The 18,545-nt window shown below is 51.6% G+C and overlaps 1 protein-coding gene across 3 annotated transcripts in view; it reads right to left on the reverse strand.

Annotated features, from left to right (window-relative positions):
* Nucleotides 1-1,762: 1,762 nt before the first annotated feature.
* The window catches only part of STK32C (serine/threonine kinase 32C), a 98,608-nt gene continuing 81,825 nt past the window's right edge, over nucleotides 1,763-18,545 (reverse strand). For 2 of the 3 annotated variants that reach the window (XM_087767264.1, XM_087767263.1), the window contains 10 exons: nucleotides 18,041-18,192; nucleotides 14,753-14,926; nucleotides 14,167-14,204; nucleotides 12,651-12,740; nucleotides 12,027-12,130; nucleotides 11,811-11,927; nucleotides 9,372-9,497; nucleotides 9,065-9,196; nucleotides 7,072-7,139; nucleotides 1,763-6,239 (listed from right to left, as the gene is read on the reverse strand). In XM_087767264.1, coding sequence (XP_087623390.1) covers nucleotides 6,101-6,239; nucleotides 7,072-7,139; nucleotides 9,065-9,196; nucleotides 9,372-9,497; nucleotides 11,811-11,927; nucleotides 12,027-12,130; nucleotides 12,651-12,740; nucleotides 14,167-14,204; nucleotides 14,753-14,926; nucleotides 18,041-18,192 — 1,140 coding nt within the window. In that variant the 3' untranslated portion in view covers nucleotides 1,763-6,100. The remainder of the gene's footprint in view (nucleotides 6,240-7,071; nucleotides 7,140-9,064; nucleotides 9,197-9,371; nucleotides 9,498-11,810; nucleotides 11,928-12,026; nucleotides 12,131-12,650; nucleotides 12,741-14,166; nucleotides 14,205-14,752; nucleotides 14,927-18,040; nucleotides 18,193-18,545) is intronic. The other variant, XM_087767265.1, reaches the window with a different exon arrangement.

An 18,545-nucleotide genomic window follows, 5' to 3' on the forward strand; every position in this document is an offset into this window, starting at 1 on the left:
AGCTGCCCCGACATCCGTGGGGTGACAGGGGCACCCCCAGCTCGGCAGCACTGAGCAAGGGGAGTTCTGTGATCTCTGCCCTGCAAATAGCCCTGTCTCCAACAGCCAGGCGCGTTCGTGAAAGGTACCTCGGGGCAGCGGGGACCCCGGCCGGAGCTGGAGACGTGTCCCCTCTCCCAGCCTCGCCCTGCAGAAGTGGTTTGGGCTGGTCCCTCCGTTCACCTCACCTGCTGAGGGCTGAAATCTGGCTGCCCCTTCCCCTTTGAAGGGGTTTTACATTTATCTCCTCCATCAGGGAGCCAGTTGCCAAAGGTGGGGCCCCGGGAGGCGCGGAGCCGGCGCTGCTGCGCGGTCGCCCCAGCCTCCTAACGCAGGGAGCGGGGCTGAGAGCGTTTCTGCAGCTCTCCTGGTGCCGGGGGGGCCGAGCAGAGTCCGGCAGAGCCAGCCACCTCCTGACGCGGCCAAAGCCTCCGGGAAACGAAACCACCCGGGGCACAAACACCGTCTCTGTTTGGCCCTAATTTCTTTGGACAGCTCAAATCGGCAGCTGGGCACAGCCCTGCCAAGGCCGGGGCACAGGGCTGCCAACCACCGGCGGAGGGCTCTGCAGAGAGCCAAGTTAAGGCTCATATATTGATTTTTCTCATTCCTTTACCACTTCTTTTGAAGGAGGAAGAGCCCTTGTTCATGCTTTCTACACTGAGCTAAAGCAAGCCAGCACGTTGCGCCAAAAACCGTAATAAAGAATTCCGAGTACTGATGAGGATGAAAGAGAAAAATCAGAGACCTCCTGAAGTTCCTGGGGGGCCTTTTTTATCGAGTTTAAGAGACAAAATCCAGGGTTGTGCAGTGAAATACTAAATTGCAGCGAGCCATAGCTGTTGGTGCCTCGATGGTGGGTGCTGGGCAGCGGGCCCCTGCCCCGGCCCCTGCGCGGGTGCATCCCAGCACACGCCGCCCCGCTCTCCCTTCTCGTTCCCAGGCACCAGCCCAGCACACGCTCGTTAGGAACCCAGTGACTCGGAGCCACGCGGTGCTGGTCCCTTCCGGGCAGGGGCCGGTGTGGGCAGGGGCGACCCAGGCCCCCAGGCCGGTGGCCATGCCCAAGGCGCTCCTCATCCTCACTGAGACCCCAAACCCACCATGGAAAGGTGGGTTCACCCTCAGCCCCACCACTGTAAAGATAAACACTCCCTAGGGAATTATAAATACCTCCAAACTGATTCTGGAAAGTGGGACACTGTAAAACGTCTGGATTCAGCTGGTCCCCTTTTAATGCCTCTTTTGCAGTTTTAAAGGAGTCTCACGGCCGCGTTCCTGCAGCTCGTCCCAGCCCTGGCTCTGCGCTAGCAGGGAGCATCCCACCGGCTCCGGGGGTCCAGCTCGCCTTCAGAAAGCTTTCAGCATTTTGATGCTTTCGTGATTCATGCCTTCACGCAGCCTCATAACCATCAGCTGCAACCGCCCGGCTTTGCCAGGCACCGCGCCGCACCACGCAGTGTGCAGTGAATGAAAACCGGTTGGCGTACCGACCCGCTCACCGTGCGGCCGTGAAGCGCTGCTGCTGCGGGCCAGGGAGCCGCCGGCGCTGCGCGCGCAGCAGGCTGCAGGGTGGGCCGGCTGTCACGCCAACTGGTGGAACGGGGACGCTGAACAGCCTGTGATGTGTACACCAGAAATGTCATTATAACATACACTTTTTATAAGATTCAATGTTTTCATCTACAGATCAGTAACCTAGAAACAACAACAAATACTTGGCAATGTTAAAAATACACATTTATTACTCCACATATGCAATGGCTTCTCGCAGTATCTGCAAAAACACAAACTTGTCATAACTTAAATATTCTGTGACATGGTAGAATTTTCATGCACTAAAATTACCGAAATGTATTAACATAAAATACAAAGATATACTTTACATATATTTCCACTGAAATAATTTTTAAAAGTACCCTACCAAGGCATCAGGATTTCAGCGCTGTCCAGTGTCGAGTTCCTACTATTGGCCTTTTTGCTATTATTTTATTACTCTTACGCTCTTTTTGGCAAGGTATAGAATAATAAAGAGTTGGCAACAGAAGAAACATCAGGACCTGATCCGGCATTTGTTTTCTACGCAAAATTCCCAGTGAAGTCTGTGGAATTCAATGGAAACACTTAAAAATATGCTGCTCTGCAAAACCTGATAATACAACAGAGATAAGAAAAAAATCTTATGGCAAGGAATTTAAGGAGAATAATTTATAGGCGACGTAGACTTTTCACAGTGAATAATGGCACACCCTGTATAAATCTGTCATACAAAAAATACATGTATTTAAATATTTATATACAGAAAATTATTGTATTCTGGTTGTAGTGGAGATGTAAACCAGAGCTGCTATTGACTTCTTTCAAGCTCTGAGTGGTGGGGTTTGGTACCAGGAGTATGTCACGACTTCACTGTGAGTTTTGCTCACATCTGGAGCTGCACCAGGCTCTAACGCAACAGAGAGCCTAAGAGGAGAGGAGCGGCTCTGAGCGTTTCAAAGCCAGGTGTTTTTCACAGAAACCGGCCCTTTCGCAGAGGAGAACCCGTCCCACCAGCCGGGCGTCCTCGGCGCACGCATCAGGCCCAGCGTCGCCAGCTTGGCTCTCGCTGCGGGAGGATGCAGGGGATGCTCCTGGAAGGAGCCGCGGGGACGTGCGGTGCTGACGGGGCCGGGCTCGGCCGGCTCAATCAGCACAGGCTCGTTACGGGGACACAGCGATGGGGACACGACACAAAGAGCCCAGCGAGCAGCAGCACAGCGGGGAAAGAAAGGCCTGGTGTATTGAAACCCATCATGGGGATTTTTGACAATGAAGCAAACGCCTATCTGTTTCTTATTATTTTTTCATCTTTTCTCGTAATTTCTTCTCCAGGGACTGGGCATAAACAGGCGCCAATAAAACCCGGTCCCCAGTGGGCACTAGGGAAGTTACGCCCATGCGTTATTTACGATCAATAACGAGTGCTCCAGTTATATTGTATTCACGGCGTCTCTGCTGCTCGGCACAACCATCCTAGAGGTCTGTGTCCTGTCACTTCTCTCAGTGATTAAGGTTTAGAAATAGATTGAGGCAAAAAGCAGAGTTTCCCCTGGCACGTCCCCGGGAGATGCACTGCTGGATTTCAGAGGTGCTTCCCGGGCAGCCAGCACCTGCCCCGGATTATTTCACCTGGGAAGGAGCAGCTACCTGGGTCTCCCCAGAGGCTTTCCCGCTTTCTGCCAAGTGCTGCTAAGGATATTTTGCACAATTTACCCAGGAAGAGCAGTGCTGAAAAGGGAACATAAGCAACCGACACGGAGAGGGTTTGGGGTGAGAAACATTCGTTTCAGGAGTGAGCCAGCTCCTCCCTACACACACCAACCTCAGCCTCAAGGGCCGTTTGCCACCTGTCCTAAAGAAAGCGATGAAAACGTCTGATTAGACACATCCTACCAAACCGCCAACATCTGTCCTGGCCCAAGGGCTGTTGGTTGAATAGGATCCATCTGCATCTCATATATGGGATGTTTTGGTCCAAAAATAAGTTACACTCTTTGTCCTTCTGATAGTCCAAATTTTGTCATTGTTTACAGAAAGATGATAAACAGTGAGATGGAGTTTACTGAAAAAACCTATCCATACCAGTGGAGTAAATAATCTGTGATTTATAATTCCTGAATAAATACTTTGTTTTGAGCCCCATTCTGCTCCTCCTGCCCCACCCGAGTCCTGGCAGGCCAAGCGGTGGGTTTCTGGCCCCTCACAGCAGCAGGGTTATCAAACTGCTCTGATCAGAAGCAAATCAGAGCCCGTCTTGATGTGGTTTTGTGACTTGAGACTGAAGTGTTACTACTACAAGCAAAGTACCCTGGTCATCACTAGCGGCCGTTGCCGACAGGCACCGTTCCCACACAGCGGGAGCCGAGCCCACCAGGGCACGCAGCGGGCAGCCAGTGTGCACCGCAGCCTGCGCCGGGACAGCCCCGGCTGCGCAGGCGGGCGATGGAGAAAACGAGGTGTGCGTAGGGCGCGGGGCGAGGACCAGGCTGCCCGCGCAGCGAGCAGGGGCTGCTCACCAGCAGCAAACGGGGCCAGAGCACGCGGCCCAGCCGGGCGCACACAGCTGTGCTCTGGCCTGCGGGAGACGGTGATGAGGTGACTAGGGTAATGAGGTTACCCCGGTACCCCGTAATCGGACTGCAAGTTACTCGGAGCAGAGAGGGCAGGTCCCCCCTAGCACAGCCCGGGATCAGAGCTGGGGTGTAGGTCCCCTCCTGTAGCTGGGGAAAAGGCGCAGGGGAAAGCATTTATTTCAGACCTCACTCACTGAACGGCTGCAGCTCCCCGTCAGCTCATCATTAACGCAGCTCCTAACGAGGCACAGGCCGTGCCTGTGCCCGGCCAGAGTCAGTCGTCTGCAAGGAAGGACCCACGGCCAACGCCGGGCTCCCACGGTGCGGCCCTGCTCCCTCAGCGGGCACGGCCGAGGGGCTGGACGCTCACCACCCCGGCGAGAGCGGCCGCGGCCGACAGCGTTTACCTGGCTCTGTCCTGAAAGTAACTGTGCAACTGGCACCAAAGCTTTGCCTTCCCTCCTCCGCCCCGTGCAAGTTGTGCCTGCACACCTGAACACTTCTTTTAAAGACTGCTGTGAAAATTTGGTTCTGCACAATTTTAGCCACGTACTAATTTCCACATAAAACTGTGGAAAATAAAGGTGTCATTTTTCATATAAAACTGTTTCGTACCAGTTACGCCTTTCTGTTTCATTCACAGAAACTGGAAACACAGCAAAATTTGTCCTGAGGGAGCCTGCATCTGTTAAAAACATTTTCTATCCATTTTTTCATTACGAATATACAGTAAGGATGCAAACCCTGCAACCTCTTAATGTCTGGCAGCAAACAGATGTTGATAGTCTGAAAGTTAATGCAGTTCTAACGAAACCCCTGTGTATCACAACAGCTGTACGTTGCAGCAGAACCCATGGCTCATTTTTAGCAATAGTAACCAAAAGCCACTCTACAGCAGATTAAGCAACTAATATAGTGAAGGCTTCTGAAACAAGAAGAAAGGCAATATCCACAGCTGGAACAAGTTAAGGAGATCTCCCATCTTGTTAAGAAGTTAAAACAGGTATTGGTAAATTATATACAGTACTTTTTTACTTTACACTGAAAATAAAGTAAATTGAAGGGTGAAATAAGATATTCCCCTCTTTCATAACCGAGCAGCATTGCAAGGCCACCCACTTTGTCTCCAGTAAAATCTGAACCTGTGATAACCTGCGTCCTCCGAACCCGGACAGCCAGAACCAAACCCTCCGATCCGTTCGCACGGCTCCTCGCCACTCGCAGCAGCTATGTGAAGAAAGCAAATATTTTAAATACATTCTGCATCTCAATTACATGTTTAATCATTACCCAGCCCCAGAAGAATCCATGGAGTGCGCAAAAAACATTTATTTGCCCCGAGTCGGGAAAGAAACTCTGACAGGTGACGAGAGGACAAGGATGCGCCTGGGATGTCCTTGCACTGCAGGACCCGAGCAGCCCGAGGCTCCCAGGAGGCCGGTGCTGCCCACCACAGCCCGGAGAGGCCCCAGGGCTGCTCCGATTTACGCGGGGATTGCTTGTCCCTGCGGCAGCCTTTACGAACAGGGAACACCAAAGCAAATTTTTAACCACCTATTCAGCCTCCCTCCCTCCCCACACCTGCTCAGTGTCTTCCCTTGCTGTACCCAAGGACGTAACTTCTTTTCTTGTCATCTTACGATATTAAAAACATGTGCAGATCAGCAATCTGACATTAAAAAAGAACAAGTCAAGAAGTTGATCTACCTCCTCCGACAAGTTGCATAGCAAGTATCTTTACCCACGACAGGCAACCAGTGTGCTGAACTGGCGCTCCATTAAATCCAAGAATGCAGTTCTGTAAGAACTCTCTCTTTTGCTACAGCTTTGCAAGACTAGTTGTCAGTGCTCTCCGGTGGTATCGGAGGACAGCCTGTGGTGCTCAGCGCAACCTGAGAACGGGTTATCGGCACGGCGCGGGCCCGCGACCCTCGCCCAGCGGCTGCAGCCTAGCTGCTGCCCGCGGAGGAGCAGACGGAGCTGCACATGTTCAAGTTGGAGGTCTCAGACTCAGCTTCCGTCTCGGCTTCGTCGGTGGTCTCGGGGGGGGACACAGACTCGCTCATCTGCTCTTGGCTCTTCTTTAGCCTGTGCGGAGCAGAGGAACCAGGTGTTACACCATCATCCCCAGATGAAACGCCCCACAGAAGGAGTGGTGTGAGGGTGGTCTACAGCAGCCAGTGTGCCCCAGGCTGCCCACGCACCACTCCTGCGAGATGCCTACAGCAGACACATGGTAAACCAGAGGAGTCTTTCCAGAGCACACACAGAGCACATAAAAAGGTCACGACAGGGATTGACGTATCAGCAAAACACACCGAAACACTCTGAAACACTCCACAGTGACCTGCAAGGCTTCAGCTTTCAGGAGCGCTGCCCACCCAGACCTTGGCCACAAGCGCCCTGTGCCATGGCTCCCTGCCACGCACCACCTCCTCCACGGGGGCTGTCTCCTGTCCTACTTACGAACCCAACATTCCCATGTCAGCGTGCTTGAACACGGGGGAAAGCAGCTGCTTCACCTCCAGTGCCTTCACTGCCCGCTCATGTCCTGCAGAGATTTTAGCACGTTCCTTGCCTTCATTTTCCAAAACATCATCCTCTAAAAGCAGGATGGATGAGAAGATGCAATGGGGGAACTGAAGCAGTGTCACATACATATGGTAAATCCCAGAAGTCTCCCTGCAGCATATTTTATTTAATGGCAGTGATTAATAATCCCTGATCTTGTCTCCCTTTTTGGCGAGAACTGCTTTTCCTACAGAAGCAGCACCTGAGCTCCTCGGCTGCCGTCAGTCACCCAGGGCTAAGCCCGCAGCCAGATGCTCCCGGCCATCAGGCACTGGCACCCGGATTCCTAAAGGAAGTCAGGAAAAAGAGCATTTTTTCTTTCAAAAAAATTACCCCCCCCCACACTCACTTCTCTCTGTTAAAGATGACAAAGTCTTGCTGGATAGCTTCAAGGCATTCTTGGAGATAGTCATTTTCCTGTTGAAGAAAAACACCACATGCATAAGCAGGCCCATTTGCATCTCATTGCTGCCTACAGCATCGCAGCGTTTCCAGCTGTACGCACAGAGCCTCCCAGCCACCAGAAACCTCAACCGAAACAGATGATGGGAACAGCATAGCTGACTGCCTTCAGGGCTTTCACCGGTGGCTTCTTTCATCTGTGGCAAGCAGAGTTTTCCATAAACCACAGATAGCACAGTTTTCCAGATAAACACAACACGTTTATCTGTGTATTCTGGTTTGGGGAGTCCTATCTGCCCATAGGGAGGAAAGCCAGCACGGCGGAGAGACCAGCACGAAGCCTGCGCCTGTGAGCCCTTGCAAGAAGAAGGCACAAACCTGCCGCCTCGTCCCACCGACGGCTGCGACCCGTGGGGGCCCGGCCCGGCCCAGGGGCTGTGCAGGTACGCTGCCTTCATGCACGCCGGGAAGCTGGCAGCACCCACGGGGCAGGAAGGAAACACGGCTGTGCAGACAGCCCACCCTTCCCGATTGCTGCCTTTATTTTACCTCCTGCATCACCTCTGTCTCGGTGCAGAGACCACCCCTGAAGCCAGATGCTGCTGCTCCGCTCCACCTCCGGCCGAAGCAGGGACGCCCGTCGCCAGCCCGGGCGAAGCCTTGCCCAGCCCTCGCGCCGCCCGCCCGTGCCCCCCAGCCACGGGCCATGGCACAGCCAGGGACGGGCTCCTGCCTGACGCCTGCGCAGGCGGCTGGCGAGCGGCCGGCGGCCGTGGGTCCTGGCAGGCAAAGTGCCCTTAACTCTCTTGGCAGCAAAACCTCGGAGAGGTATTTGCGAATTCGCTTATTCTGTTTTTTCTTCCCTCACTTCCCGATTTATTCTTCAGCATTTACAGTAAGTCTCATTGATCGCAGCATTAACTCCCGCTGAAGAGGGAAGGGATCCATTGCAGTTAATTGGCACAGACAACGAGACAGGCACAATCCTGCCCAGCGTTCCCTGCCGCCCTCCGACAGCGGATGGTCCTGACCTCACTGCGGGGGGCAACGCTTGTTCCCTGAGTCTGGGATTTGCGCGGCTCAGAGGCACTGCGCAGGGGAAGCAGGGACTGTGGGCGATGCACGTTGGCTCTCACAGGCCTCCCCGGCACACCGCCCTACCTGCAAACACCCCTCACCGAGCCCTGGCGTCTGCAGGACTGCATACCCGCTCTGCTGCGTCAGGAGCTGCTTCTGCCCCTGGGACGTGTCTGCTCTGTAAAACTGAGATACTGGTATTTATCTCCACAGTGACACAAAAGCACCGTGACTCCCACAGCGAAAAGAAGAAACAAATGCATCTCATCTCTAGCTTAATTTCCCAGCTAATGGCTCCCCCTCTGCAGAAAGCGCTCGCGGGCACACTTGCACACCTCTCCCACACTCGCGTGCCGGCCTGCCCAGCCAGCACAGCCGGAGCTCGCCCTGGCACGGGCGCCCGGCAGAGCCGCAGGCTTACCTAGCCACACAGCTCACGCGGCGAGAGAAAACACGGGGTAGCTACCCAAAAATGGGACTGACCGACCAGACGTTTCTGTGTGGCCATCATCAGCGCCTGGATAAACTACTGCTGTAACCCTCCGACAGCCGTCACAGACACTGGGCAGCGCCTCTCAGAAAGGTGAAGATCGTATGGACATGTATTTTTTTTTTTAGTTTTCCTCTTGACCAGTGTGCCCAGACCTCTGTTTCTCATTTCATTTTCCAAAGAACAGATTAAAGAGTTTTATCAAACTGACCTAAGAGGAACATTTGGCTGTCGGGATGACTCCATTGCACAAATGTTTTTATCAAAATAAATCTGCAGTTACTGCATTGTCTCAGCAACTGCTGCTACACATCCCCAAATTCAGCAGCCCAGCCTTTTTTCGCGGCTGGCTGTTACCCCAGAAAGCACTTACGGACTGTGAGCTGTCTTTGCTGTTATCCCTCGACTTGTTCTTTGCAAGCCTCTTCTTCTTCTTGTGCAAGGGCCTCGACTCCAGAATCATCTCCTCCAGCTCGAAGGTGGGGTCGCAGTGCAGGCGGCCCTTCTGCCGGGACACAGGACACGACACCGCGCGCGTCAGGCACAGCAGAGACCCTCTCACAGGAAATAATACACTCAGAAATGACTTCTCCGCCAGCAAGCCTCTGCTGAACGCAGCGGTTCCTCTAACGATGAGAACCGCCCCTGCTCGGGCCGGGACACAGGTCGCTCCTACTCACATTGGGGACGAAGCCTGGCTCCATCTGCTTCTCGCAGACGTCGCTCCAGACCACGCCGGACAAGTACGCCGAGGCCTGAACGTCGGCCAGGCAGGAAAAGCGATGCTCAGGGTTCACTGTCAGCAGCTGGGGAGAGAAAAGCATTCCCATCAGAGGAGAAAGAAAAGGAACCCAGCATCATCCTGCCTTTTGGGTGCACTCAAGCGGTTCAGCCATGCAGCAACCTTTCTGTCATGGGAGCTACGTAACAGAATATAGAAAAAAAACACATTAGAAATATGTTCTGGAGGTTGTGAAACCAGACGGCCAAAAATTTGGCGCTGTGAGCACTCGGACTAGCGCGGGTTTGCTCCTCCTGTGCCTACCTGCGATGCACGACCCTTCCCCACAGCACCCGGGCGCTGCCGCCCCGGCGCACCCCTCCCCATGCCAGGGACAAGCCTCGCTCCCTTGTAAAGGCATTGATTCCCTCAGAAGCTCATCATTGTGGTTTCAACCTCCACATGTCCTATTTTCACACCACTTCTGTGACGCCAGGGGCTACTACTCCGTTTATCACTCACATGGATTACTCAGCACAAAGAAAAAAATAATCGCTTGATCCACTGAGACACCAGTCTGAGGACAGACCTGATTTTTCAAAGAATTCAGCACCACATACCGTGCTGTACCCTCAGCTGACTTGAGTTACAGCTTCCAGGACTGCTGGAGACATGTCTGACGTGGAGGTGTGTCTAATGGGTACATCTAACATGGGATCTGGGTAGGGCTTCCAGAAAATTCTGTGCCTGGTCTCCCCCTGTGAAAATCTTCACTGAAGCTTGGTTGATGCCACATTTGCAGTGCCTCCTCAGAGCCCCGTGCGCGTCCCTCCTCTCCCAAGTGCGGGACGCTTGTGGCGGGCGAGTCATGCCCAACCTCGCGCCTCTCCAGGAGCCGGCCCCCTGCCTGCCTGTGCCGCCGGCGCCGGAGCCGCACCCCACCTCTGGACCAGTTCTTGCCATTTTTTCAGAGCACTTGGAATTTGAGTCCTGACCTCCTGCCACCCCAGCTCGGTTTTGGGCATCCGCAAACTGAGTGTGCACGGTCTCCCAACTGATGGACACCTGCAGTAGGGCCTCTACAAAATGCCCATCTAGGACCATTTTCTTCAAAAAAACGCAGCGTAATTCTAGGCACACTAATTATAGGTCGCTACAGCCTTTTTGCAAGAAATAAAGTCAGCACTGAGTATTTTTCCGATGCCAAAGGTAACTATGAAAGAAGCATGGAATGGTGACCATACTTCCAGCCTGCCAAGCGCCCAAGCATGGGATGCTTGTGGAGGGCACAGGGTAAAAGACCGCCTCGACCAATAACTGCCACACGGGGAACTTTTCAGGCACTTTTTCATGGCATAAAATTGTCTTCATCTTTAAAATGAAAAGGAAGGAATTTGCAATTGCTGAGTAAGGCTGCTGCGACGGCACCAGCCCAGCGGGAAGGAGATGCGGGGCACCGATGCCAGGAGTGGGAGCGGGCACCAGCAGAGCCCCCGAGCTGCCCCAGCGGGCAGGACCGCAGCTGGGGCATCCTGAGCACAGAAAGCCCAGCGGTGTGGGGGGACGCCGGGTCCTGCCAGGCTGAGGTGGCTGCTGGCATTGTCCTGGTGGGACATTTCATTCCCGACCGGTCTCCAGAAGCCCGACCACCAGCAGCCCAGCAGATGGCAATGTGAACTTACCGAATGCTCCGCTGCAGTTGTAGCTAACAACGCTGCTGCTCATTAAAACAAAATCTAATTATGTAAATTGTCCACCCAACATTAACTTACATCGGAGTCACTTATTTGCTGTCAGCACCGTGTATATCTTTTTTATAGCACACCCATCAGCTACTTTTCTGAGTTCTCAAGCAAGCAGAAGCTAAAACCGCAGACTCCACACCAAATCAACAACTTTCTCGTGCAGCAGTACAAGGAAAGCAGCAGACCATCCCACAGATATGGAAACCGCCCAGACGGTTCCCACAACCCAATACATGGGAGCAGACCCTTCGGCCCGGCAGGGGTGGCGAGAGCGAGCAGCTAACGCAGCAGGGGCAGCACACGCTCCTCCATCTCCCATGCTGTCCCAATCGCGATCGCTGCCTTTTCAGGTCAGGACGATCACAGAGGGGGATGCTGGAAGGTTACAGTTCTAGCCCAGGTAGGAATTTGATTGCCACACCAAAACCAGCCTTTTTCCTTCCCTTGCTGTCAAACATAATGCATCTGATTACAGAGATAATAAACAAACAAGCAAAACACAAGATTAATCTGTGCTTAAGCCTGACCAAAGCCATAAAAATTAGTTCTATTTCAATTTTACATTATTTTTTAATATGCTGAAAATTTTCCAGCTCATCCCGCACGCACTGCAGCTAATGTACAATGTAAACCATGCCAGCAAGACTATTTACCTTTCTTAATAGAGCAACCATTTCTTTTGACCACGCAGATGAGTACTGAACGCTGACGGTACTGAAGAGCTGAACTAAAGACTCCACAGGGTTGTTGGAGTGGATGTCATACGGTCTCTGGGGGAAAAGAGCAGGAAGATGAGAAGACATTCCCTCTCCTCTCTGCAGTCATTCAGAGAGCACGTCCTTAGCCCTCGGACCCTCCGGGAGCCCTACCCAGCCCCGCAGCAGTTCGTAAGCCATGATTCCCAGCGACCACCAATCAACCTCGAAGGAGTAGCCCGTCCCGCCGTTCAGGAAGGAATGGAAAATCTCCGGGGCTGAACAGAAAGAGCAAAATGCAACAGGTTATTCGCTGACTTCAGTTTGTTTCTATTTCAGTATTTCATGTAAGTCAGTACGTAAACCTTTGGTTATTTTTATGCACTACTGCCCGAGGGGAGGCTTTGCAAGTCAGGGGTGGCGGCAGCGGCAGCGGCAGCAGCAGCAGCAGGCCTGCCCTCGTTGGGCAGCTGGGTTACCCGGTGCACATGGGGAGAGCCCTCCCAACCGAGCGCGCGAGGGGCGGCAGAGACTCGGTGCCTGCCAGGACACACCAGGCCCCAGCCCGGGGCCGGCGGGGAGGGCAGGGCGGGATGGGGAGGGTGTGCTGACAGCGGGGCATTCACTCCAGCACTTTCACTTTTCAAATGATCAGGCTCTGCTGAATGACTTGGGCGCGTGCATTAATGTGCTAAATTAATTCAGTGCCTTTGTCACAGACAGGGGCCATCAGGCAGCATGCAGCGAGCGCTCTTGAAATGTAAAATACAGACGTAAGGAACAGCTATTATTTCTTACCCATGTATGGCTTTGTTCCAGCTAATGCAGTTGCTCTTTCACCGTCCCTAATTATTGTTGCAATATTAAAATCTGTTAAATGTGCATGACCTTAAACAAAGACACATTTTGAGAAGGAATTAATCGCAGCACAGAACAGTGGCAATGCAGAGTCAGAATACATTTGTTTCATAAGCTCTGCCCTCAGACCGTGTAGGACGGGCACAGGCAGGTCAGGGTTAGACCCCACCAAACGGCCATAACAGATCCGGAGGCTTTCCCAGGGTCTCAGTCGGGCTGGGTGATTACATGGCAGCTAGCTTTGGGTCTCGATTTTACATCGCGCTTGGAGTGAACTAGTAACCTACGCCAGCTCCAGCGCTTGGTCACATTGCTCTATCCAGAACCTACAGTCAGCAAGAAGACAACAGGGAAACACTATACTAAGATATTGCCTTGGTCACGTTGATTAAAAACCTAGAACTGTTTTTGATAAAAGCCATTGAACCGCAACTACCCCAAAGTCCCAGAGCTAAAACGCTCCACTGCCACTCTGTACAGACCACAGCAAATTCGGACACGCCAGCTGAATGAAATGGTAACAATACTTCCCAAACCCTAAGCCTGTATGAAGAAATCATTAAGGTATTACAAAAAGTGCTGGAGCACCTTCTCTCTGTTTCTACTTTCTCTGTCATCAGGACTGAAAGTTAAAATTCAGAAAACATCATTACCTTCAAGCCAGCCTGGTAAGAGAAAACCCACCCACGTCCCCTTCTGGGGGCTACCTTCTGCTGTCTACAAGGCAGCTATGAAAATGGTGTGTAAATCACAGACTGCCTTGTCCTGTGAAGTCTTCCCTTACATCTCCTTTTTCCCATTTGTGTTTGGGCTTTATACCCTGCGCTATTTTCTAATGAACTTCCATGCAAGTGCAAACGTTGGTTTTTATGAGGCTTTATGATAAAACTCAGATGGTCTGGAGCCTGAGAGACTGTGTCTTTGTTTTGTAATATCTACTACTGGAACAGAGGTCATTTTAAGATCTCCTGTGGTGTTGCTCCTATGCAGGCCACTGAGACAATATTACCAAGAGGTGCTCTCATAAAGGTTCCTGAGCTCACTCCACCTGGCTCAGCCCAGATCCACCCCCCCAGGAAGACATCAAAACCGTCCTAAAAGTATGTGTGCAGATCACTCACTCTAAAACTCAACCAAGACAGTTCTTGTGCTTCACGCCCTCCCACGATGCCAGGTACCGCATCTCTGGCATGGGTGACCTGTGCACTGGGGCACTGGTGAGAAAGGAGGCAGAGCGCAGGCGAAGCGAGGCGGGGGTAACGAGGAGAGGGGCTGCCCTCGGTGGATGCTCCTGGCGTTACAATGCACAGGTACATCCAACCAAACACCGATCAGTTAGAAGGAGTGGTGCCTTTGTCACACTTTTCCCAGATAAAAAGAGGCAGAGTATTCAAGACTGTAAAGAATCTGTCCCTCGAATAAAGGAGGCAGACAAAGCAAAGCAGAGCGATCCTACCTTGCTCATCGAGGAGGATGTTGTCTGGTTTTACATCTCTGGGAAAAGAAGCAAGGTTACAGCAAGATGAAATCTCAGTCAGATCAAGGATGCAACTCAACAACAAAAAAACCTGCAACTTTTTTATCTATCAAAAATTAGAAAGAAATAAAACAAAAATACCCTAACATGAGACAAGTCCCTTTATGATGGACTAGAAATATGCTTCTCCTGGGCAACTGGGCAAAAAAGTGGGAAGCATCTGACTTGTTTGGGCATCATGTCTAAGGAAAATTAACAGCCCAAGACTGAGCCTATTTCTGTGAGACTGCTCTGAAACCCGCCCTGGAAGCCGCTTTCAGCCCCCCGGTGAAGCGTGAGGCTTCCTCGGAGTGACGGGGAGCAGGACCAGCAGCCGGAGGGCGCCCAGGACCGGCGCTGCTGGTACAGTTTAACGCCGGCAGTTTCCCGGCTTGGGGGTGCCGATGGGGTTAAGGGCCTCACTGCAGCAGAGGCAGCGTCGCCCACCCCAAACCAGCCACGGGCAGCGTGGGGCACAGGCAGCTCCCGCCAGCCACCTGCTGCGAGGAAGAGACCGCGTGGTTACCTGTGGATAATATGCTGACTTCGTAGGTAGTCGAGAGCCAGCGCCATCTCACAGATGTAGAGTTTGACTGTTTCTTCCGTAAACTGAACGTTTTGCTGCAGATGATAGCGCAGGTCGCCACCGAGAAGCAAGTCCACCACCATGAACATGTCCTCCTCGTCCTGGAAGGAGTACCTGCGGGACCAGCGGCGCATCAGCGAGTCGGCTGAGTCTCACAGGCGTCACACGGCCAAGTCAGGCTTTTCCCCTCTCCTAATTACACAGCTCCTGTGAAAACTGCAAACAATCCCACTACGAACATATGCCCGCTTCGGTGTTTACACCTTTCCAATTAAGCAAGCACAACTCAAGATGCTGTCTTGTTTTTTAACCTACTGCTACACTAAGCAACGCTTCCTTTGAAGACGTAAGAGTCCCAATTAACTTCCCCCCGCTCGCCCTGCCACCGTCACCTCCCGAGCGCTGCCGTGTAACCCCACCGGCAGGCAGAGCTGCAGGCAGAGCTGCAGGCAGAGCTCGGGGCTTTGCTAGCCAGTCACTTCAGAGAAACTTTGCATTTTCAATGGTGAACAATCTGATAAACCTATACTTAAAATATCTCTGCCTATCCTGAAAAAGAATTGGAAAACACAAGTGCTAATTTAACCATAAAAACCAGAAAAAGAGATTTATATTTACTGTAGAGTAAAACGCCTCTCTAAATCTCCAGTGGATCCTGCAGGAGACTGACAGCAGTGAGGATACACTACAAAACAACGTTCAATTGTTATATTTGGCGACAGTATTTCTAAGGAAAGAGCACGTGGGATTGTATAATACTTATGAATCACACACTTCTGCTCTCATCTTAAATGTAGGCTTATTCTAAAAGTACGAGCTGAAATTTGCTAAGAGAGCAAGTTTTCTTAAGAATCTCATTACTTGTTGGAAAAAAATATTTGCAATTGCTAAAATGCTGAAAAAATAAACATTAACTTATTTGGTTATTCTGGAGTAACGGATCAACAAAAAGAATGTAAAGTATTATCAACTTCCACCACTTTGGGTCTAAAACTCTGAATTTTTGAAAATCTTCCTGCCCAGCAGCCTGCCATGCATCCAACGTGGCCGGAGAGGGAGGGGACCCCGCGGCTCAGCCTGTCTGGCCATCCGAGGTGCGCAGCTTCCCCGGGAAAAACCGCTGCTTCTGCCCCTATGAAACAGGGAGCTGGTCAGGAGGCCCTGATTCTAGCCTCAAAAACACATTTCAGTAGTAACATAACCCTTGCAACCTCTGAAGGAGTTTACTGTGCACCGTGCATTGCAGATGCACTTCCTTGCAATTTGTACATAATATACCATTTTTGCTTACCCATTATTTTCCAAGTAAGCATGGCCTTTATCTTACATTTACTATTTTTTCCTTGTGGTTGTGGCTGCACAAATTTTTAGGAAATCTCAAAAACTGCTTGGTTGGAAATACTGCCTATCTGCCTCTAAGCCTCAGCTTTACAAAAAGCCACGCTATCATTTGAACAAATGCATTTCACACCACGCCAAGGGTGTGCAAGGCACTTGGGGAATAAATCCTAGGCAAAATTTTGAGCAACCCAGGTCACGTATACAGTAAGAGAAGGGACCACTCTTCCCTTCTCAGTCCGTCATCCTGCACTCAATGGGATGCCAAAGGTTTTCCATCACCTCCAATAAACGTCCTTCTTCTTGCGTTCTGGTAATATAAGGCACGAACTCCTTACTTCTATCACCCTGCAACGCGCCCTGTATTTGCTCTTGCCCCAGCTCCCTCCTAGCAGTAATCCGAGATGCTTGCTGGCACCGGATCCATTTGTGGCGTGCTGGTTGACCGCGGGCGAAGACGACGGTTCTTCTGAGCCCTGCCCCGCGTCGGCGCTCCTTCACCGGGCAGGGAGAGGACGGACCACCCGGACCAGCCGGCAGCAGGATCCAGGAGAGGGTCACGAGGCTGACTGCTAAGGACTCATCCCAAACTAACCAACGATCTTAGGATATAAATGCAGTATTTTCTAAAACTTGCAAATTAATTTTTCGTGCAAAATTTGATAATGATATATCTGAGCTCTAAAAGAATATATTTTATTTGGCCAGTGAATGCGTTGCAAAGCACTTTTTGCCCTCAGTTGTTCTCCAGCAAAAGGCCACACACCTGATAATTTGAAGAGATCTCATAGCTTTTTTTCAGCAACAGATCACTAACAATAGTTACATTTCAAATTGCTCAATACTAACTTGATTGTGTGTGCACTGGCAAAAATTAACCTCGTTACTGAGTAACGTTTTAGGGTCTAATTTTTAAAAAAACTCCTCAAATCAGGCTGAAATCCAACAAATAGCTTTAGTTGGTAATGCTTTTGAAATGCATCCAGTCTAGATAGATAGTCACAGTAAAAAATGACATGCAGCGTACCTCCTTGGCTTCCCTACAACCCTTTTAATCCCCCGCCACACCAGCATCCCTCGGTGTACATCCACGGAGCCGCCTTTGCAGCGCCTGCGCAGACCCAGGCCAGGACAGCTTTAACCACCCGCTCAAGCCTCCCGAGCTGGGACCTGCCCCAGCGACGCTTCACCGCACGCACTGGCTGCGGCTGAGAGCCCTTCTGCTTATGTGAACTATCAGCCAATCTCTGCAAGACCGAGTCCTTTAGAGGGACCAATTACTTGCTGTGTAAAACACTATATATATTGTATAGATTTTGTATTAATAAAAGTTACAAATCATCATCTCTAAAAATGCTAGTTTCTTTGGCTTTTCAAGCTGTTATTTGCTACAAAAATTGGCCCCACGCAGTATCTGATTCACCACAGACTGTCACAGTTCTCAGTATCTCCATGCACGTGAGATGGACTATTTCTTTAACGGCAGTCACCAGGGGAATCGTACTGCCCCAAGTCGAACTGCCCTTAGTCGAACTGCACACCAACACACCACGTTAAAAAATCATTTACGGTTAAATTGGCAGGGGGTCCCTTAGGAGGGACCTGATAGTGGTATTTGCAAGAAGGCTGTGAAAAACACCCAACAAACACACAAAGGTTTTTGAGCAAAAAAGAGAAGCTAAGCTGTTTTAAAATGTTTGATGCCATAACATTTGGATATCTTCTGTGCCAGATTTCCTGAATGCATTTCACGTTACCACGGACCTGCATTGCAGCAGCTCACTGGGATGCCCCCACGGATGGCCGCGAGCCCAGGAGGACAGGGTGGACGTGGCTCTGCGAGCACCTGGGGGCAGGTGGCCCCAGAAGGCGAGGGGAGGAGATGCTCACCAGAGATTCACCAGGAACACGTGCTCGATCTCCTGCAGGATTTCCAGCTCTCTGAACACATTGCGAACCTCATCTCTTTCGATGCACTGCTGTTTGTTCATGTACTTCATGGCATACATCTTCTCAGTGTCCCTCTTCTGCACAATACACACCTAAAGTACCACAGACGGGGAAGGAAAAAAAGAGATTTAGTAAAATGCTCCATATCCTCCTTTGCTGCTTTGCTGGGCTGAGACCCACGCCGCTCAGCACTTCCACCCTGCTATCAAATACTCCTCATCCCTAGGCTGTGAACTGGCATCTCCAGACGCAAGCATCCCTGCGCCGGGGGCAGTGCCCTGCACCCCCGTTCTGGCGCTGCACCACCCTGCCCCAGTTGCCTTTAACTGCACAGCCACAGAAGAGCTTCCTCCAGGGTGCGATGCCCAGCTCCGGGGAGCGCTTTCCAGCAGGGAATGGTGCCTGGCAGCTGCAGGAGAGAGCTTTGCACTTGCTGCCTCCGAAT

Source organism: Nipponia nippon, unplaced genomic scaffold (genome assembly GCF_047370975.1).
Source record: "Nipponia nippon isolate SJK-2023a ecotype South Korea unplaced genomic scaffold, ASM4737097v1 scaffold_3, whole genome shotgun sequence".
In the NCBI taxonomy this organism is placed as follows: Eukaryota; Metazoa; Chordata; class Aves; order Pelecaniformes; family Threskiornithidae; genus Nipponia; species Nipponia nippon.